Source organism: Simochromis diagramma, unplaced genomic scaffold, assembly GCF_900408965.1.
Source record: "Simochromis diagramma unplaced genomic scaffold, fSimDia1.1 OVJJ01000494.1, whole genome shotgun sequence".
In the NCBI taxonomy this organism is placed as follows: domain Eukaryota; kingdom Metazoa; phylum Chordata; class Actinopteri; order Cichliformes; family Cichlidae; genus Simochromis; species Simochromis diagramma.
The window spans coordinates 790,761-813,265 of record NW_024387311.1 but is presented as its reverse complement, the minus strand read 5'-3'; the positions used below and the strand labels follow the sequence as shown (position 1 = coordinate 813,265).

The 22,505-nt window shown below is 41.3% G+C and overlaps 1 protein-coding gene across 8 annotated transcripts in view; it reads left to right on the top strand.

The window, feature by feature from the left end:
- The window catches only part of LOC120717148 (C-myc promoter-binding protein-like), a 93,221-nt gene that overhangs the window by 3,359 nt on the left and 67,357 nt on the right, over window positions 1-22,505 (top strand). For 5 of the 8 annotated variants that reach the window (XM_040005000.1, XM_040004998.1, XM_040004999.1 and 2 more), the window contains exons 2-3: window positions 14,641-14,971; window positions 21,167-21,413. In XM_040005000.1, coding sequence (XP_039860934.1) covers window positions 14,661-14,971; window positions 21,167-21,413 — 558 coding nt within the window. In that variant the 5' untranslated portion in view covers window positions 14,641-14,660. Of the gene's footprint in view, window positions 1-14,640; window positions 14,972-21,166; window positions 21,429-22,505 lie in introns of all 8 variants that reach the window. The other 3 variants (XM_040004996.1, XM_040004995.1, XM_040004993.1) reach the window with 1 other exon arrangement.

The following is a 22,505-nucleotide window of genomic DNA, read 5'->3' as shown; positions in this document are numbered from 1 at the left end:
CCAAAGCTACGTCCATCTTTTATACTATTTAAATATACCATTCACATTTATAAATGCCATCTTATTTCATATTATTTCTATCAATATTTCACCAATATTCAGTGGTTACATATATTTTCCCCCATGTATCAGTGCATGTTTTATAAATGTTTCATTTCCAGCTGGCCAAAATGGCCAGTTGGCAATATATTTGCAGAGATGCAAGAAAGAATATTTTTTAGCTTGTCCTATTTAGGACAATTTTTTTTTTTTTTTACAACAGCCAAAAAACATCAAGTCAGTGAGTATAGTCAGACGAAGGAGTATTGGCAGCCAATAGGTGGTGGATTAGCTTTTAGATAATCAGTGTGCACAGTCTCTAATGTGTTGGTAAAGAAAATTTGCAGCATGTGGTTGGTTTACCAAGCATGGGCTCTAGGTTAGCTTTTTAGTTCAAAGATTGGTCTACACTCAGACCATAATAAGAATCTAAAAATAATAAGTGTCCGTGTGCAGCTTTCCACTTTAGCTCAAGACAACACAAAGAAAGTAGGCGCCATCTTTTGGCTCTATATTGCAATTGTACTTTTTGGCATTTTATGAAAAAGTTCAATTCTTAGGAAGGCAGACCACTACATTTTTTAACGTAAGAGGATAATGTTTCCAGCTTAATGTACAGAAGCCAAAAGAAGATGCAGCTGGAAAAGAAAATGCTGCTGCTATCAAAGTGCACATTGAACAAGTGAGAGTAGGATTACATGTTCCCAGGGAATACCATCCACAAACACTAATTAGCTGTAAGCTCAGACTCGTTGTCTGCAGGGAAAAAAAGGCAGGATGTATCCTCAGTTGGTGGGTGGCATCTGGTGTTACACTAAAATTTGGGAACTGAGCTCATAGCACCCAGGAAAGTCATCTGTCAGAATACAAAAATTCATTTCTCTCAGTTCAGATGCTGGTACTTTTTCTCCACGTAAAGTTATCCAGCAGTTGGCTATATGTGTAAATTGAGCTAATCACATTTCACTACAGTGAGAGTGGAGAGCTGGAAAGGTACTCGGGCTCAAGGGGTGGGTTGTGAAGCAACAAATTGCTTCTTAGTGCTTTTGCTTCAATTTCACAAAAATATAAGTGAAGAATTATGAGAATATGAGTGGAAAGGCAAAATAAAAAGAAACACAATGTTAGGCAATTGCCTTTTTTGTTATGAAGGTTTTCTTTTTGTTTTTTTGCAAAAGTGGCAGACCCTTATTTCAGTACATTTTGCCTATTAAGAAACATATCTGGTCTAACATGATGGTTAATGTAGTTTAGTCAGGACAACTTTAATTAAAAAGATTATTTGTATCAGCAGTAATTTATATCGCCAGTATAGTTCTATAGAAAGCTGGAGTAGGGAGATGCTGCAGCAAGACCCAAGCAGTACAGAGCAGGCATTCATGACAGCAGATACAACACTGTTATAAGGTTAAAGGAGCTGAGCTGGGGGTGGGTTGCAAAGAGACTTGCAGATGCACAGTGTCTCCAGGCAGGGCTAAGCAGCTTAATATCGTAGCCTATATGAGATTCGTCAGTTGTATAGAAGTATAGAAGTGATGACTCAGCTGATGTTGGCTGACAACATCAGCTGACATCACACACACACACATACACACAGTAATGCTTAAAAACAGCGCTAATTTATATAGACTAACATTAGAGAGGCAAAAGTCAGTCAGTCAGTTAATAATACCGGCTAATTAAAAGATGATAGCAAACTGCATGTTTAGTTTTTGTTTTATACGGGTGGGCCTGCAATCACAAGCGTTGAAGATCTGTATTTTTCTGCTCTGTTCCACTTTGAATAAACTTTCCCTTTAACAGATTGAACTAAAACTATGTTGAGCGTAGGCTTGCCACAGTCAGTGCCTGACCAATGAAGGCTGTAATTTTCTGGTTCTCACATTGTTGTGCTGCTGCTGCTGTGTGGCCTGCTGATTTCACAAGGGTACAAGGTTATTCTACCAGTTTCGTCTCAATATTCAGACCTGTGCCTATCAAAAACAATAAAGATGTTACTGCCAGAACTCCAGAACAAAACTGCCAGACTCAAAAGTGAATAAGCTGAAAATAAAAAACAAACAAACATGAAAACAATAAAATATAAAGGAATGCAAACAAATGCATGTGACTTGAAGACCAAGTCAGACCCTTAAGAATGCTTTTCTGCCAAACAGGGAATTAAAAGATCAGGCTGGGAGACAAGGCAGGTCTGAAAGATCAGGTTTCCTGGAGACATGCTATTTAATTCCCACAAGGCTTTGCATTAGCACTTCCTTGTGATAATACTGTACACAGAGCCAGGAAGGTAACATCACATATAAGACTGCAGTCAGGGGCAAGTGATTCTAGTTTATACTTTGATATCTGTATATTAAACTATGATCTTGAAATTGATTAAAGGTGAGAGAGTTCTTTCTCCACCCCGCAGCTATTTTTTTCCCCAGTTACACTTCATGCTTAAATTGCAGCCTGCAGTTGTTAGCATGTCACCAAGATGGAGAGCAAAACCTGTCAATGAAAGATAAGGTGTGCAGGAACCTCGGCAAATGGGTTTATCTGATATCTAAGGCACTATTGCCAAAATCAGACTGCAGTGAAGCATTCAATAAGTGGGACACTGAGTGCAGAAATAAAGACATGAAGTCACTTCACTATTCACTGGAACCACAATGTGGGGCAAATTTATTGATTAAAGATTGGCAGATAAAGTGGCTTGACTAAAATCTTGATCAGTTCTTTAGCTATTTGCAGATTTGGTGGTTAAAACTGAAAGTAGAAAAAAATATTCTGAACTGGGTTTAGATCTGAATGTTTTTCAGGAAAAGAGAGGATTTTTTTTTAAGTAAGATGTGTGTTACTGGCTTTTGATTAATCAGAATTAATCATTTAAATCTGCCCCTGATCATCAGAATCAGTATACCGATGATCCATGAATGATTGACCTCCCCAGAGCCCAAACCACAACATTATTGAAGCAGTCTGGTGTCAACTTAAGAAAGAACAAAAGTCAGCCAACATTCGAGATGCAATTTTGAATGTCCTTCAAGAAGCCTTGATAACATTTTCTGAAGACTACTTAAAGAAAAGACAAGAAACCTGCCTAAGAGAGTTCAGGCTGTTTGGAACAATAAAGCTCTTCATACCAATTATTTACTTCCAGGGTTTTCTGGAATTAGGAAAAAATATTTTGAGCTCTATTGTATACAGTCTACATGGAGACATGTTGCGACACTTCCTTGTGGCAATACTATGAAAAAATGCTTTCTCAGACATGTGGCCATCCTTAGTTTGGACTGCTATTTAGTCTGTCTGTCTTTTTTTTTTTTTTTTTTTTTTTTAACCTTTATTTAACCAGGAAAAGTCCCATTGAGATTAAAAACCTCTTTTTCAAGGGAGTCCTGGCCAAGAGGCGACAACATGTTGAAATTACAAAGTTACATACATATTATAAGTAACAATTACATTTTAAAAACATTTTTCTCTGGCTCTCTCAATCTGGACTTAAAAGCATTTAATGAAATAAGATCTGCTATCTTCCAGTCTTTTTGCATCATGTTCCATGTGAAAGGGGCAGCATAAGTAAAAGCCCTCTTTCCCAGTTCAGTTCTGACAAATGGAACACTGTTTTTGCCTCATAACTTTTCTCCCCCTTGTCTATAATCACATATTGAGGTTAATAGTATCAGCTGCCAGCAGGTAAAGTCTGTTACTGCTGTGTCTCATGCTGCTACATCCCCATCCATCATGGCTTGAGTTTAATCATCCATAACCAACGCATCACTCAGAAGGAGTGAGAGGTTGCCTTAAACTTTAGCTGCATTTTAAAAACATCCTTTGAAATTTAGGTCAAGACTTTGCACAAAGTTTTTCCAGGTACTTGCTATGCTCTCCAATGCGTTTATGCTGAGGCACCTTACAGTGCCATTAGCATATTCATTCTTGGTATAGGTTAGTCACAGCAGGGCCTAGATTGCTAACCTTGCCACAATAAAGTCCACAATCTGCGCCACGGTCTGTCGCTGTGCATTATGACTGGCTACTTTATGGACACATGTAAAGTATTTGTGAATAAAATGTTGCTTCAACACGCTTCTCCTGCTTTGTCGAGTGCCTAATATGGAAGATTTAAGTTGCTATCTAGACGTTATTCTGGAGGCCTCTCTTTATTGAACAAAGCAGCACATTTTTACATTCTTTAACCTTGATGCTTGTTTGACGGTATACTTGTTGTGTGCTTCAGAAGCTGATATGGTTTTTATTCTGTTGTCTTTTTAATAGCAGGCACAGGAAGTCCCATCTCTGTTCTTCCTGTGGTGATAATGTTGGAGGATATAAGCATTAAAGTGAAAGTAAATGAAGATTTACGGTGGAAGTTTCTGTGGATTCAGATGCCTAATGAAGCTATAACTGTACAGTAGTATAATATCAACTGACCTTTGAGATGCTCTTGATAATGATCTTGCAAAGAAAATAGAACTTTCATAGCACAGCCTCAGTACAAACATAAACCAAGTCAATTACAGCAAAACAAATCTGTAAATGATTCTACAATAATTCATTCATCTAATATCCTACAGGCAAAACAAAATTTATTGTGTCAAATTAAGATTCCTTTATTCAAACAGCTTCTGAGGCTTCTGGCTTAAAACTTTTGATTTCAAAATTGGCATTGTAAGTCACACATCGTATTTAACCATATAACTAAACGTACTTATACAATAACCTACTCTAACAATAATTACAGTAATGCAGTATTCATGACAACCTGTGGGGCTGGTTGGAATCACACCACACCGTTTATAGCTGTAAGGTGATCTTTGTGGCTTCTCATGGATCATCAGTCTATCTGCAGGATTTGAAAAGTGTTAAAAAGAATTACGTCTCGTCTTGAGTAAGTATTAGTTGCATACACACTGGAAGAGATTAGCAGCAACACAGAGAGCAGATACTGGGGAATGTCACTGAAAATCAGCAACTTGTAGCAGTGACATACAAGATAACCCATGTATTAGCTATGCAAAAGTCACAAACATAGAGTTAAACTGCACTCAGCTTTAAGCGTAGTGGCTGAGCAAATAGGAGCCAAGGATACTGCTGATTCGCAAATGATGTTAACAAAATAAAACAAAACAAATAACAAGTTTACCTGTGCAAACGTTTATTGGAATGCGCACGGTGTGAGCCAGCTATCAGCTCTGATGTAGAACAAGCCAGGTCATATGTGAATGGGGCTTTTGAACTGTGCCTCAGGGGGCAGTTGAATCCTTTTTGGTTTCACTCAGTCACCAGTTGATGTTTAACAGTTATTGTTAGCATGCCATGAAACTCAGTGACTGTGACCAAGTGTCAGTTTTAGTGTTCCAGGTTCAGGTGACCATAAAAAACTGTTATCATTGTAATTGCTTCATATACCACTGGATAATGCAAGAAAAGAATAACCCCAGGTTGTGATGCATCCTCTGACTTTTCCATCATGAGTTCATCCTTTGGCTGGTTGGACTGTGAAGTGTTATTAAATGTATTGAGTAATGTATTAAAAAGATATAAAATGGTGTTTGAAAATTCAGCGTATATATAACTCCTGTAGAAATCTTTATTTTGCTGCAATACAGTATCTGCTCTTTATGTTAACTGTCAGAGCCCAATCCTCCATCTTAGTGAATCGTAATGTTTTAACCTCCATTTGTGTCCAGTGTAATGTGTTCCTGGCTCAAAATAAGAGTTTAGAATCCTCCATTTGTCTCACTCTTTTTAGCACGTACTCGCTAAAATAGGTCTGAATAGCCCTCCTGGCTTTTGTAATTTTGTCCACCTTTTTTTCTATGTGTATGTCAACTTGGAATTAAAACAAGGTGAATGTCTGCATGTTTAACTAAATGATGCCTCTTTGTATATTGCTGATTTTATTAATCTCTGAGGGAAAATTTGTTTGAGCTTGTGAAAACAAAAACCTATTTGCTGCTTAAACATGCAAACACACAAAAATACACCAATCTGACAAATTGTCACCTGCCTAATTAACAATACACTGTGTTGAAGAAGGGTTAATGGATAGCAGCTATCTCTTATGCATAATGTCTCCTCTCTGTACACACACATACACCCATTCACTTAGTCTAATTGCAGTTTAAGTGCATGTTCAGTGCTAGCTGTTTGGTAATTACAGTGACAGTGATTCCAGGAAGAACGTGCTTATCTGCCAGTGTGGAAGGTAGTAAATACATTCTGGACAAACTTAAAATGATAAAGTTATTCATTTATCGGTGAGTATATGGTTTGATATTAGTTTTGGTGATTTGTATTTTTTTGATTGTTCTTGGAGTTGGAGCACTTGTAAAATGAAGAAATGTCAGCATCATACTCAGGGGTTTCAGGTGTTTACTGAAACATGAAACCGTTCATGTTGAGTTTCTCCGAGGCTGGTCGACAAGGTTAGGCAATAAGTAAGGTGTAGAGATTACAGTGGACGTGGAAAATGCTATTTCTCACAGAGGTTATCTTTCCTCCGCTATGTTACACGACCTGGATGCAGAATAGCCAAACGCCCACCCCTCTGGACTTAACTAGAAGCAGATGCTTGACTTCCTACTGGCTTGTGTTTATGTTCTCAAGCGCATTCCTTTTCACCTCCTCCACGTGTCTGCCCTGCTGTGGCTGTCTATGCTAGATGTCTATACAGCTGGAGCTGGTGTGCAGAGGCTGGCCCAATGGAGCCTCAATTGACAGAGGCCCTTTTCGCCAGTTTCATTGCTAAGTCTGGACAGCTGGAAATCGTTCCCCTGTCACGTTGCCTTAAACTAAATCCTTGTGCAAGGCCTGTTGGGCCTGGACAGCTTATCGAACTCCTCCCAGAACTCCTATTGTGATTACGAGTCAGCGAGTTTGGGCTGGGAAGCTTTGTCTATGTCTCTGGCTCCACGCCGGTCATGTGGCCAAGTTTGAATGTTCTCAGCCTGTGGTGCTTTTCTCTGATTCTTGATTACTGTCAAGAATCGGATAGAACCACAAAACCCAGATAATCTTCCTTAAGCTGACTCACAGCACAAAGTACCTTTAAAGCAAGTTAACCATGGCAGTACTCACAAAGACAAATAGCTTGCAAAGTCTTGGGAGAAATCGAGACATTTGTGATAAATGAACCAATGTCATGTATAATTCAGAAATAACATAAAAAAAATTTCTAGTGCAGTGAGGGGCTCCAGTGACCTTTAAAGAGATTTGTGGCCTAAACAATCTCTGCTTTTTATGATAGGAGGAATTGCTTGGACTTCTCTCTCACTGGGCGTTTACCTCAAGCTTTCCTTCCATGTCAGTCTTGCCAGGGGCGAAGTAGGGCGGCCAGCGAATTAAGATATTTGGATTAGGCCACTTAAATAGTGATGCAGTTTTTCATTCATACGCGCCAGCCACCATGTGAGTCACAGCTCTGCATCTTTTGGATGCATCTCCCGTGGGGAAGTCCAGTGATCCTCAAAGCGGCTCGCATGCGCAAAAGAAGACGTCAAACACAACGCGCTCTGTTTAGACCCAGACCAAACAGTATTGTTTGACTGATGGCCCTTAGTATAAAGACTTGTTTCGGACTTTACGTTTCCCAATTTTGCTTTAAGTTATAGAGTTATTTTGTTATTTACAGATGGCCTAATAATTATCCTTATTGCTGTTTTAGAGAGGAGCGGTGCTTCAAATTATAGTTGGAAATGTCTGTCAGAATCTGCAGATTATACAGTACAAATAAAATGTTCACGTTTCTCCACCATTGTCTTCCCAACAGTTTCACTAACATCTACACGGGATGGCCAGGAAGCATTTGTGATGTCTTTTTGGGCGCTTCTCCGGCGCTGATAATTGGCATCTGTCTTGTGTAAGTGACGTAAAAGATGGATTTAATGCAACATGACCATTCAAACAGCAGTCGCTTTCTAAAACATCAGATATGTATCGGATTCAGTACCACATACAAAAGTGACCCAGATCGGATTTGAAAATATCGGATTTGTGCCGTTCACACTGTTATACCATGATCGGATATGGGTCGCACAGGGTCAAAAAAGTCGGATTTGATGCGCTTTCGCCTGCAGTGTGAACGTAGCCTAAGTTTCTGGGCTTCACATCTTGGCAGCACCGCGTTTCATACTCCATAGATCCTCACAGCCACATTTCACTGATGGCTTCATGAAAACAGGAACTTATAAATAAACAAATGCTTCTTCCTTCTATCACCTGTGTTTCCACTGCTACTCAGTCAGCAGTGTCGACTTCTTCTATTCTTAAAATATAGGGCAGGCAAGGAAAACAATTGAGGCTCATTTCAGTGGGCGTCCGCAATAGTCCTACATATGCACTGTATATAAATGTAATCCTTATGTAACGTTTGCCTTGATGTGCCATGATACTACTGCTTTGGCTTGTATTTTTAGCAGACTGACAGCATGGCAAGGATGAGTGTCATTCTTTGGCCCGTCATGTGTCTCTGTAGTCATTCAAACAGGGAGGTGACACTGCAGAGCTCTCTGCTTTGCACTCATGTAACTGAAATAAATTAGGTCAGCATCTTTTTTCTGTTACACTTTTGTAATAAGTGTGGAGTTAACTGTACTTAGTGAGTGATCCATGAAACAATACCCAAGTCTGGTTTATGTCAGTTGAGTCTCATGCAAAATCCTCCTGGGTCAATAAAACAGCGGTGAGAGGCAAGAAACAGGATAGTGGTTGGACTGGTTGACACTCTGTGCTATTCCACCCTCTTTTATACACGGTGCACTGGTTTGTACTGTTGCTCCACAGTAAAGAAAATCGTGTATATTGAGCATTTTAGCTTCTGCCTTTTATTTTGCCTGTGAAATGCGACATGTATTTGCAGTTACATAGCATTTTTCTAATCTTACTGACTGTTCTAGATGCTTTAGACTGCATAGGTTTAACCATACACAATCCTCAGGAAGTAGTTCACCATTCTCAGTGCCCTTGTTGTGTTTGGATCACCACCTGGAAGTCCCATCCTTATCATTTTGTGGCAAAATGGCAGCCCTTAAACTTGTATGTCAAAGTTGTCGGGACCCAGATTTGGTAAATAGTGTAGGTGCTGTGTGGTGATGGTGTTACTGTGAGAGGGCACACAGTGGCATGTGCCACAGTTTGTGGCTGTACGCTTATGCACATAACTTCATATTTGCCGCATGTCTTCTTCATCCTGTCTGGCACCCCATTAACCTTTCCACACATAGACACATGTGCACTTTTAAAGGCAGAGAGAGTTGTAAGGTATGAAAGTACAAAAGAAATGTGTGTTTGTGTCCCACTGCAGATTTCATTTCAAAGCAGCAAACTGCAGGGTTGAAAAAATAAAGTCGGTGCTTAGCTCTATGTGAGGCTGTGCAGTAACAATTTAAACCATTTACTCAAAGGTTCACTGTTGCAGTGGTTTCGTTCTACTGTCATCAACTCCCAAGTAAATGTTTCTGAAAGAGAAGTGAGCACATGCTCCACATCCTGTCCTCTGAGTGTTTCACCAATGTGTTGTAATGTGAGTGTCCCAGGAACATTTATGAGCCCGCTCTGTGTGTTGGGCAGGAAGTTGAAATGCAGACTGTGGTCTTGGACTCAGGATGCAGTGCAGATGTGTGGCCCTCGGAGCGGCTTTGGTCACTCTTTGTTTAACCTGTTCTGTTCCCGTTGATCGCCACCGCCTCAAGGTAAATATAACAGAACAGTCTCGACGCTGTCTAAGTAATGGAAGGACCACCGTCTGCTTTTGGCCAGACATCTCTTGGCACAGAACATCAGCGCTGCACGCTGTGGCAGCCTTCTCATTTGTTTCCCACAGTGAGAAAACAAGGAGGTATGATGCATTTTGTAATTTGAGTGTAAGAACTAGAACACAGTGAACACAGCATTTTCTCGCCATCTGTCAATAGCTGGAAGGGACGACCAAAAAAAAGAAATCTCACATCGGCCTTTGTTTGCATATAAACTTTGCTCATTGCCCCTACAAAGATCATTACATGATGCCAATAAACATCCAGCTTTCTCTACCAAATGTTGTGCCCATAACAGCTAAACCTAAGTTAGAACTACTCATTAGGTTAAAAAGTCCTGCTCCATCTGCTTCCACTCTCCAAACTTTACTCCAAATCATTTAATATTAAAAGAAAAAAAAAATTTAGTTGTTTTTTTATGTCTGTGGTTCTTTTCTGTCAGTACAGTGTCATGCGTCACAAAGAAATGTTTTGCGCAGATGTAAGAGGAGTCAGTGAGGCCAGAATAGGGAAAGATTTTATCACTTTAATCTCTTCTCAACTTACACTGTTCTTGCATGATGAGGTGAATAAGAACAGTCCCTCGCACTGCTTTATGTAGTTTTAGTGGTAGCTGGAGTCTTGCTCACGTAGCATCACATAGACTAGAGCTGGCAGCTTTTTCACCTTTTCCCCTGAGCCAATGCATTTATACAAGCTGACACACCCTGCTAATTAAACCTCCCTTCCAACACCCTCTTACTGCATATGGTTGGAATCACAGGCCTTGTCCAGTTGAATTATTATTATTAAATTGAGCAAAACTCTTGGATTACACAATCTGGTTGCAATGAGATGCAACCGGGTGAGAAATAGTCCCTGATTGTGTTGCCAGCTAAGGGAATCTTTTTTCTTTTTTCTTTTACAGAAATGTTGGCCAACTGTGCAAAAATAGGTCTTATATGAAAACCTTACAAAAAACTGTATCTGCTCACAGTTCTCTCACCTCCTGATTACAGCTGTCTTGAACCAAGTCTGTTTTTGTGGCTTTTCACAACTTACCAGGGGACTGCTGGTAAAGGCATTGTTTCACATTGACCTGCAGAGATGGGCTTGTGCTAGCGAGGCAGGCTGAGACTACATAGCCACAGTCCAAGGCTACCGAAAAAATCTGTCTAATGTAATTGTTATAATTCTCACTAGTATATTAACAACAGCAGTTCCCTGGGTGTGAGTTAAAACACTGTGTTTCTAAGCACCAGGATTATTTTTCTTTTGACAATAGCTGCAACCATTAAGTTAGATAATGGATCTTACTAGGCAGCTGTTCCTGTTAGCATTTTTACATATATAAAAGCACCTTTTAACTATAAAGCAGTTAAAAGTTAAAAAGGGAATAAAGAAGCTGGCAAATTTGACATCTTAATACAGTTGGATTTAAAAAAAATTCCGGCGTTATTTGCTAGTTGCAGTGAAAAGTGCCAGGAAAGCGGAGGGAGAGAGAAAGAAGGGAAAGGGCCGTGGGTCAGATTCGGACCTGGACCCACCTTAGCTTCTAAAACAATGTAGCAGTGCATGTTAAATGATCCATTTTAAGCAAAGATTCAGCATCTGCTCCCTTTAGATGTGCCACAGTCTCACCTCACACTATTAAGTGTTTTGGTCTTTGGCCAAATGCAAATACACTTCACTCTGTGTCACTGATTGTGGATGATACAGCAGAGGATTGGGAGAATGTCATGTGGTCAGATGAAACCAAAGTAGAACTTTTTGGTATAAACTCAACTCGTCGTGTTTGAACTCGTCACATACAAGGTCTTAAATAATCAGGCCCCATCTTATCTTAATGACCTTGTAGTACCATATCACCCTATTAGAGCACTTCGCTCTCGCTCTGCAGGCCTACTTGTTGTTCCTAGAGTATTTAAAAGTAGAATGGGAGGGAGAGCCTTCAGTTTTCAGGCCCCTCTTCTGTGGAACCAGCTTCCAGTTTGGATTCAGGAGACAGACACTATCTCTACTTTCAAGATTAGGCTTAAAACTTTCCTTTTTGCTAAAGCATATAGTTAGGGCTGGACCAGGTGACCCTGAATCCTCCCTTAGTTATGCTGCAATAGACATAGGCTGCCGGGGGATTCCCATGATGCATTGAGTTTTTCCTTTCCAGTCACCTTTCTCGCTCACTATGTATTAACAGACCTCTCTGCATTGAATCATATCTGTTATTAACCTCTGTCTCTCTTCCACAGCATGTCTTTTATCCTGTCTTCCTTCTCTCACCCCAACCGGTCGCAGCAGATGGCCGCCCCTCCCTGAGCCTGGTTCTGCTGGAGGTTTCTTCCTGTTAAAAGGGAGTTTTTCCTTCCCACTGTTGCCAAAGTGCTTGCTCATAGGGGGTCATATGATTGTTGGGGTTTTCTCTGTATCTATGAAGCACCTTGAGGCGACTTATGTTGTGATTTGGCGCTATATAAATAAAATTGAATTGAATTGAATTGAATTGGAGGAAGAAGAATACTGAGTTGCATCCCAAGAACACCATACCTAGTGTGAAGCATGGGGGTGGAAACATCATGCTATGGGGCTGTTTTTCTGCCAAGGGGACAGGACGACTGATCCGTGTTAAGGACAGAATGAATGGGGCCATGTATCGTGAGATTTTGAGCCAAAACCTCCTTCCATCAGTGAGAACTTTGAAGATGAAACGAGGCTGGGTCTTCCAACATGACAATGATCCAAAACACACCGCCCGGGCAACAAAGGAGTGGCTCCGTAAGAAGCATTTGAAAGTCCTGGAGTGGCCTAGCCAGTCTCCAGACCTCAACCCCATAGAAAATCTGTGGCGGGAGTTGAAAGTCCGTGTTGCTCGGCGACAGCCCCAAAACATCACTGCTCTCGAGAAGATCTGCATGGAGGAATGGGCCAAAATACCAGCTACTGTGTGTGCAAACCTGGTAAAGACCTATAGTAAACGTTTGACCTCTGTTATTGCCAACAAAGGTTATGTTACAAAGTACTGAGTTGTATTTTTGTTATTGACCAAATACTTATTTTCCACCCTGATTTACGAATAAATTCTTTACAAATCCTACCATGTGGATTCATGGATTTTTTTTCACATTCTGTCTCTCACAGTTGAAGTGTACCTCTGGTGCAAATTACTGACCTCTGTCATCATTTTAAGTGGGGGAACTTGCACAATCGGTGGCTGACTAAATACTTTTTTGCCCCACTGTACATTTTTCATTTATTTTTTATATTGCAGTGTTGCTCTGTGGTGCAGCTACGACACTGTGGCAAAGTTTACACACTATGTCTACTTGATCCACGTCTGACTCCGCGAACCCATAATGTTTCCACACCACTGAAGTTTTTTTTACCTCTCTTTTCAACCAACGGCAGTCACTCTCCTCTCCAAATAACTTCTGCTTAGCTTTCCGAGCTTCCCTCGGGTCCTCTTAATCAGCGGTCCCCAACCCCCGGGCCTCGGACCGGTACCGGTACCGTGAGTCGTTTGGTACCGGGCCACGAGAGTTGAGGCTCAGGTGTGAAATGTATGGTTTTCAGGGTTTTTATCGTTTTTCAGCGTTATTTTGTTATCGTTTTTATCGTTTACTCGGTTTTCCTTGGTCTTTTCACGTGTGTTATGAATAAATTTTCTTTTTTTCGGTACCGGTACTAGTTTTATTTTGTTGTATTTATCCACGACACCTTAAAGGCCGGTCCATGAAAATATTGTCGGGCATAAACCGGTCCGTGGCGCAAAAAAGGTTGGGGACCGCTGCTCTTAATTGTTGTGACACGTGTTCGAAATGCAGAGAGGTGCGCTCGATTTGCCACACGGAGCAGCGCGAGAGTAAAGCACGAGGGAGGGGCTAATAATCGGCTCAGTCATTTTTAAAGATCGCTGAAAGCCCAGATCGTAATCGAGATTAAAATTTGATTAATTGAGCAGCCCTAGTACGCAGTACGAGTTATTGTAACTGACTGTAAAAACTCAGCACAATGAAAATAAACTACACCTAAACTTGGTTTATATCTGACCCAGATAGACTGCAGGTCATAACTTCATACCTGAAGTTCAGTTAACCTCATGACAGCTCATGACAGAGGCAGGTTGAGGTTTGTATGCTGGTAAACATGTGCAACTCTGTAATTTGTCAATTGCAGAGGATGTTTTCTTTATCTCTAACAAAAGGCATTTCTTTAGTTTATATAATCATATCATTGTCCCTTTGAGACTGTGCTGCTTCAGTAAATGTAGATGATCTTATTGAGTCTGAGCATGCCCTTCTGGGCTAGATTAAGAAAACTACTGTTTGGCTTTTATCACACAGGCTTAATAGGCTCTGTAATATCACAAAGCTTGTAAGCTCAGGTTTATACGTGGGGGCAGTCTTTAATTAAGGTGGAATGTGTGAAGAAACACCTCACTGCTCCCTGTTCAAAATGCACACTCAGGTCTGTGTAGCTAGCCAGAGTTTCACTCTTTAGAATTAGAGTAAGGTTGAAAAACCTCAAGACCAAAAATGTTATGCCCTCATCACATCCACGTGTGTCCTTGAGCTGGGACGCTGAACCTTCCGCTGATTACGTGACCTGGCCAAAGACTGTCAGCTAACTACCCAAGCTCTAAATGGCTGTTTCATTATATAGCCTCTCTTCCCCACATTTTTGCCCTCTCTTTCCATTTGCCCTTCTACTGGCCTCCCTTTAGAAAGATTTATGGCTGTCAGATTTTTTTTTTCATTTTAAAGCCAGAGCAAGGACACAAGAACCGTCTGTACCTGCAACCACAACGAAAATTAATCTCCTGGTCTGTCTCTCTCTCTCTCTCTCTTTCTCTGTGTCTCTACCCCTCTCTTTCTTTTTCCCTCTGAAGGTAGTTGGCGGGGATGGGAAATGATGGAGGACAAAGGCCCTCGTGTAGCCGACTACTTTGTGGTGGCTGGTCTGACGGACCCGTCCAAGCCGTTGGACCAGGAGATCCACTTTGATGATGTCTGCCACAAGACGGCCAAGCCTAAGGCACCCATCACAGATGTGGCAGTGGTGATCCGCTCAGTGGGGGAGGAGGTGCCGCCAGGGTTCACATGCATAGAAACAACACCGACAGGCCAATCGGCTGATCTTAACAACGGCGCCCTCATGGCGCCGCAGATCTTATTGTGCTACAGGCGAGGTCGTGACAAGCCACCACTAACCGACTTGGGGTAAGTAACCAAAGGAGGTTGCCTTGTTTGTAATTAAACAAGGCACAGCACAACATTGTCTTTATTTCCAAAACCTTTTCTATAGCTGGGCTAACACCACTTTGAGTCTGTATTTGGCTGTTTAAGTGAGCTTGCTAACATTGTCAGGGACTACATTTACATGCTGATGCATAAGCAGGTTAAAGCTTGGTGTCCCAAACGTGGATTTGGGCTAGTCTGAGACTAAAGCTTTTCAGTGGAGGTGTTCATTAAAGTATTTCTCTTCTTGTGTAGGCCAAGAATTAACCTGCCTGCAAATGCTTTTGTAAATGCTCAGATGTCAATTTTACTTTGCCATCAAAATGCAAAATCAGAAAGGAATTTATGATGATGATGATGATGATGATAAAGCTAGGGATGGGAGGATCCAGTCTGGAAGCAATTCATATTACCACTGAAGTATGGAAAAGTGTCACCTTGTCAGGAAAACTGGAATAGGCTGCAAAAACCAAGTGGGACAGATTATATAAATGCATGTAAAATAAAGAGATCCAGTTCATCCTCTGGGAGACATAAATATCTGTACATTTAAAAAAAAGAGAGTTGAATTCTGCCGCAGAAAGAAGGTGAAAAAGACAAATGGGAAAGTGTTTACACTTCTCTTTTGAAATAACAGCACGTGCTTTGTGAACATTAGAATAAATTTATGAAAATGTAAATTGAGTCACTTTTGCTAGGATTTAGATACTCATTAAATTCACCAGCTTGACAGAATTTTCTAAACACCTCGGATGAATGACTGTAATGATGTGCTGACTCCAAGCCTGCCCAAGACATGCAGTGCTGTTGTTTACATATGCAGTACACAATCTCGTTTATTATTCATCTTACTTGTTGGAACCATTCCAGGAAGCAAATTTAGCAAATTTGATTTCAACTCTAAACTCGAGTTGATTCACTCTTTTATGAGAAACTCTGAGTCTGATCATGACCAGGGATAAGTTGGCTATGTATGTTAACTCTCTGTGTGGCAAAAAGGGGAATTGGCCTACAGTACTGTGGCAATGCATAAATGATGAGCAGAGATTATCCCTGGATTAGATTAAAAAAAAAGCGATATAAAAGAAACAGTCCATTTTTCATCCATTCCAGTTATGAATGCATGTCAATGTGAAGCAGTGACATTTATCTTAAAAATCAGCAGGGAAATATAAAATAAGTTAAAATGATTCTATTTTCTTTGCTCCAATCAATTATCATTTACCCAGTTAGATTTTTTTTAAAAAAAAGCTGGAATCCTACTACATTTAGTTTTTCACACCATCTTTTAACTTTTAAATGTCCTTTTGGACTCACAAATCTTGCATGGCAGCATTTAATGATTCTATTTATGAGGTGTGTAAATATTTCAGCATTAAATGCTGTTTGAACACATTCGGACTGCCTGCACCCTGAATTCAAAATCTCCCTTTAAACTACATTGTTAGTCCAGTTTAAGAATCTTTAAGTTGTTTCAGCTACACCGCAATAATCCTCACCTGGATATATTCATATAGTCACCACCATATGTTGTAATTGATATTGATCTGAGTGCAGAGGAACTGGCTGACAACCTGACAGTTGCCTTATTGTCTTTACAGTCACAGAGCTTTATAAAAAACAGCTTATAAAAACATTTTTGTCCTTGTTCTTTGAGCACAGAGTGATTAATGTTTAACTGGAAGTCATCCTAAGAAAAAAACCCAACTTAAAACTGCTAATTGATGTATTGCCATATTTGCTTTGGTATCGACTGAATGAATGATGATATGCATTGACGCAGCCAGGCTAAGCATGAGAGGAGTCCTAGTTCAACAACAGTGTGCAGTTTAGCTTCATGGAGTCTGTTACCCTGGTAACTGGCCCAGAGTTGAAGCTGGCTCTCGCTGAAACAAAAACTAATTTCCCCTCATTTCACAGTTAACAAACTTTCTGGAGAAGCCCTATTTAAGATCAGTTGCTGTTATCAGGAAACATTGTGGTTGTTCTTCCTGTGACTGGCAGCTTTCTGCCAGCTGTGAAAAGCGGCCCAAAAAGCTGAAGTGCTCTCACGTCAGAAAATGCTCTGCTCTGCCCTGGAATCCTCCTTTGTAGCAGTTTTCCGCAGTAGTTGCTTTCAGCCATTGTGATTTTACCAACAGAAAAGTGGAAGCGAAGCACCGTTAGAGGTGTCCTCTTCAGCAGCATCTTTTCAGCTGTGTGAATTCAATACTGTTTGCTGAGCACTCCCATACTAGCGGTGATGATGCTAAGGAGGCTCTCACTGGCCTCTGACACTACACAGTGCAGTGCTTATCAGGCACTGACAAAGAATGTGCTCAGACAATATCAGCAGCTTTTGTGTGCTGAAAGCCCAAAGGGGCTGCACTTCCCAGACACTGGCAACACTAATGGTTACTGAGGGCTTATGTGGGTGAACAGGTGTAGGCACTATTTGCATGCAGTTTTACTCAAACATTATATTTTTTGCTGGCACTGTCTGCAAATGGAGAAAATGTTGTGTATGTGTGGCAATTTAAGTTTTTCAACGCACACATTTTGACTCATGACAGCAGGAAAGCCACAGGTAGAACTGTTAACTATTATTCATTAATTATGCAATCTCTCTTCAGTAACCATCACATATAATACCACACCTTGGATCGTTCTCTCATAAATAAATGTAATTGTTAATATTATTGACTACAATAAGCAGTAATTGTAAACAGTGCTCAAAATGTGTGCCCTGAAAAAGGTCTATAATGAGGATTAAAAAGGGAACATACGGAGCTTCATCGTTCCATCCATTTTCTTCTGCTTATCCAGGGCTGGGTCATGGGGGTAGTTGCCTAAGCAGAGAAGCCCAGACCTCCCTCTCCCCAACCACCTCCTCCAGCTTGTCCAGGGGAATACCAAAGCACTCCCAGGCCAGCTGAGAGATATAATCTCTCCAGTGTGTCCTGGGTCCTCCTCCCAGTGGGACATGCCCACAACACCTCACCCAGGAGGCATCCTTGTTAGAAGCCTGAACAGCTTCCACTGGCTCCTTTTGACGGGGAGGAGTAGCAGCTGTACTCTGAGCCCCTCTTGGATGGACAAACTCCCCACCCTATGTCTAAGAGAGAGGCCTGCCACCCTTTGGGGAAAGCTCATTTCCACCACTTGTATCTACTTCTTTCAGTCACCACCCAAAGCTTCTGACCGTAGGAGAGGGTAGGGACTTAGATTGACTGGCAAATCGAGAGCTTTGTTTTTATGCTCAGTTCTCTCTTCACCATGATGGACCGGTGCAGTATCCACTTCACTGCAGCTGCAGTGATCTCCCTATAGTTGGAGCACACCCACCAGTCCCCCTTCTTGAAGATGGGAACCACTGCCCTGGTCTACCAATCCAAAGGTACTGCCCCTGCTCTCCATGAAACATTGTAGAGACGTGTCAACCAAGACAGCCTTACAACATCTACCGTCGCCTGACGGTTTTCCTAGAAGCTCTTCAAGGCAGTCCAAAAGTCTTTTTCCATGGTCTCTCCGAACTCATCCCTCCTTTCTGCTTCAGCCACTGCCTGAGCTGTGTTCCACCTGGCCTGTTGGTATCTATAGGCTGTCTCTGAAGTCCCACAGGCTAACCAAGCTCGATAGGACTCCCTCAGTCTGATGGCTCCCTTCACCTGCAGTATCTAGAATCTGGTTTGCGTTTTATCACCACAACAGGCACTGATCACCTTGCGACTGCTGAGGTACTGAACATGGTCCATTTGGACTCAATGTGCCCAGTCTCCCTTGGAATGCTGTCAAAGCTCTGCCAGAGGTGGGAGTTGAAGATCTTGCGGACCGGGGCCTCTCTCAGGCGGTCCCAGCGCAGCATCCTAATTATATGTTATGACATGCAGGTCTGTCTAGTATGCTGCCTCACCACCTGATCCAACTCACCACCTGGTGGCAACTCAGCCTCTCTCTTTACCTCAGTGTCCAGAACACACAACTGCAGATTTGATGATACAGTTAGAATGTCCCTACACGCCCCTTCTTAAGGCTGCACCAGACTCTGCCCTATGGCATAAGGTCCGACCATCAGGCGCTCACCCTTGGGCACCCTTCACAGGTCTGGCTCCAGGGCAGGGCCCAGGTAACCCTACCCTGGGAATATTTGTTTTATAAATACATATTTTATTGAGCCATTTTTAAGAGTGTATTACATATATTTGTATTGACTGATGTCAATACAAATATCTACACATATGAACAGCACAGAAAGACGTGCAGAGCAAAGTCGGTCACTTTGCTACCACAGCAATCCACGCAGGAACCAAAAAGAAAGAAACTATAAAAATCTCTCGGTCGACTACTTTACATTCTCTTCTCTTTCCAGCTTTCAGACAGTGCCACAAAATGCCTGTTGAGTTCACTTGAAACAGTAATGGAGGATAAGTGCATAATGGAAATACCAAGAGGAGTGTTTAAAATTACTGCCACTGTTGCGTATCTCTCAGTACTTGTCCGCTAAGTGGTTTGTACAAGGGTCCTCTTGTGCAGTACAGGCTCAATATATGTGTCAGTATACTGTAAGCTGTGTGTATATACATGTGTGAAGACTATCACAAATCTCAAAGTCAGTCAAAGGCAAATTCAGCTGATAAGTACAAGCGAATAGGAGTTAAAATTCTGCTTAAAAAATAAGATTTTCAATTAAAAGCAGAAAAACCGAATACTGATTTGATATCTTTTCATTACCAAATGTGCATTTAAGTCAAAGTGTTCCAGCTGAAAGCAGAGTTCGCACATAAGAAGGAATCAGTAAATAGACAGGGTTGCATTGGAATAAACACTGGTGCTAAATTTGTGCTGCTTCTAAATACAGTGTCATCTACAGCAAAGTTGGAATGTTTTGTTGTTTTGTTGTTTTTCTGTTTTTTGGGGTTTTTTTTCTTGCTTAGCTTCACCACAAGCAGAGACTGTTGTCAGTTTGGGTTTGAATGCAGCCTCAGCTCACTTGGCTGCATTAGGATCTTGTGATGTCTGTTTAAGTGAGCTGGCGTGTTACCGTTGTCTGATGTGAAAGCTAACTAGCAACACTGCTGCCAAGCTGACAGTCTTTGACCAGCAGCTGTAATTAATATGTGTTAGAAAGAAACTAACATGCTTCCATACTGATTACCTCCTGTGAGTGATGGAAGAGATTGAGAATCTGTAATGCTTTTTCCCCTCTGTCTCTGTCAGTGCGCCCCAGGACAGCTGTGGCTACAATGTAGCTTGCCATCACCAGTGTGTGAATGAATGGGTGGATGACTGAATGTAGTGTAAAGTGCTATACAAATACAGGCCATTTACCATTTAGTCACAGGTAATGTTTATTGCAAATTCTATATTGTCTGTATTAATTGGGCCGTATGCTGTTTCTCAATGAGATCTATAGTGTCGTTTTTGATCTGTTTTAGTATATCATTAGACAATACCAGGGGTGGGTGGGCTGCCTGGACACGAGTTGTTACAAGTTTGTAAATGCGATAACTCCTGAACGAGGCGAAGTAGGACCGTCAAATCGATACCATAGGCACATTTACTAAAAATCTTAGAGAGGTTGGAATCTCAGTGAGTCTTCAACTCAAGATCTAGGGGGGGTAGCACTGGTGGTCATCAGTATTTTTAGTCATTGTCAATCAGTCAATCATTTTCTAATGTGATTTATAATCTTCCTCCTTGCATATACAGTGTAGTTGTACAGTGTTGGACAAACAACTGTGATATGTGGCCCTTTTTTTGTCTGTTCTTTTAAAGAAATAGATGTTAGTAAACTAATGTCTTATTTGGACTAGAAAAGGATGTCTGCTCAACAAGACTGTGGCTGGCAAGAATTCCATTATTAAATTGGAGCCAGATAGTGTCCAGACTTTTTCCTCCTTTGCAACATGCGTTATTGTGGCCAAAGTAATGGAGGTGGTTCTGAGCTTGAATTTGCCACTTTGAATGCTTATAAATGTCTATTTGTTTTTCATGAATTCCATCAAATGCTGCTTTGGATAAGATAATACAGAGCAGACTAATCAATTTCATTGTGCCAGCCACTGAATTCTGCACTAGCGTAGGACTTGCTCCAGCTGAGTAGCCCAGCAATCAATTGTGCATGGAAATCACACTAATAACTACACCCCGATGTGGCAGTTTATGTGGTTGACCATATTGCTGTGCTTCCTCCTGTAGTGTGCTGTATGAGTGGAAGGAGCGTCTGAAGCAGGGCTGCCACCTTATCCAAACCACACCTTCTGGTCGCCCAGCCAACATCAGTGGTAATTCCTCCCAACGCATCTACATCACCTACCGCCGGGCTCCCGAGAGCCAGCCGCACGCCGCCTTGGCCGTCACAGACGTCTGCATCATCATCCCGAGCAAAGGGGAGACCCCACCACACACTTTCTGCAAGGTGGAGAAGAATCTCAACAGCAGCATGGTAAGGGAGAAACTGGTGAGGAATAGAGGAATACATCACTCAGGGGTGGGTGATATAAACGATATACGATATAAATGATATAAATTTGGCCAACGATAGAGATTTTGACTATATCGCTCTATCGCGATAGCACATGTTGATGATGTCATCAAGCTGCGTCTGTTTTGGTCGAAAGCATCGCAGCGGCTACAACCATTATCATCTGCAAATTATGCCGGGCGACAGTCATAGCAAAGAGATGAAGAACTTTTGAAATATGGGGAAAACCAAAAACTGCGCTTCCTCCACTTCCGTAACATTGATTCATTAATGTTGAATTCTCTCGCAGCTGCTCTATTCCCATGTTGTTGCAGTATATTAATAACTAACCTCGTATTGTGGATGAATAATCTCAGTTGTTCTCCTGATTGAAGTTTGGCCCGTGTATAGCATCCTGCTATGCGATTGCATTTGTCCCTGACCACCAGAATCCCTCACGTTAACTTTTATCGAGTGGAAAAAAAATTGGTGTTCATCCTCCGGCTTCACTGTGCTAATGTTATGCTAACATAGCTGTGTTGCTAGCAATCACGTAGCACAACATTATATACCAGGTAGTCCAACTTCAGTAACCCTACAAACGGCACTGCTGTTTAGTTTTCTGTCTTCATTTATGTTGGAAGTGGTAGCAGAGCTGTACGTTTTAATTAGTTTCAAAAATCTCTCAGTCAGAACATGGTATGAAATGTTTAGGTGGAAACTAGCGAGCTAACTTCCTGTTAAATTTAATAAATTCTGTTTTCATGGATGCATGGATGTAAAACTTAATTGTTACACCCGATAAAGCAGCAACGCTGATGATTTAATTAAAGATGAAATAATTTAGACCGTTTTTAGCCCTTAGCCTTTGACTTTGGGACCTGAATGGACGGAGTTTTAGACCCAGATTACTCCGCGAAGCTCCTCACTATGGCAGCCGTAATGCTCTGACAATCCATCAAGCAGTGCAGCTTATCAAAGTTGTACTAAAACATTTTTTAACAGATTTCTGTACGCCAAAATCGGTTCGAGGTCAGTAAGCATGTGGAATACACCAGGCACAAATACACGCAC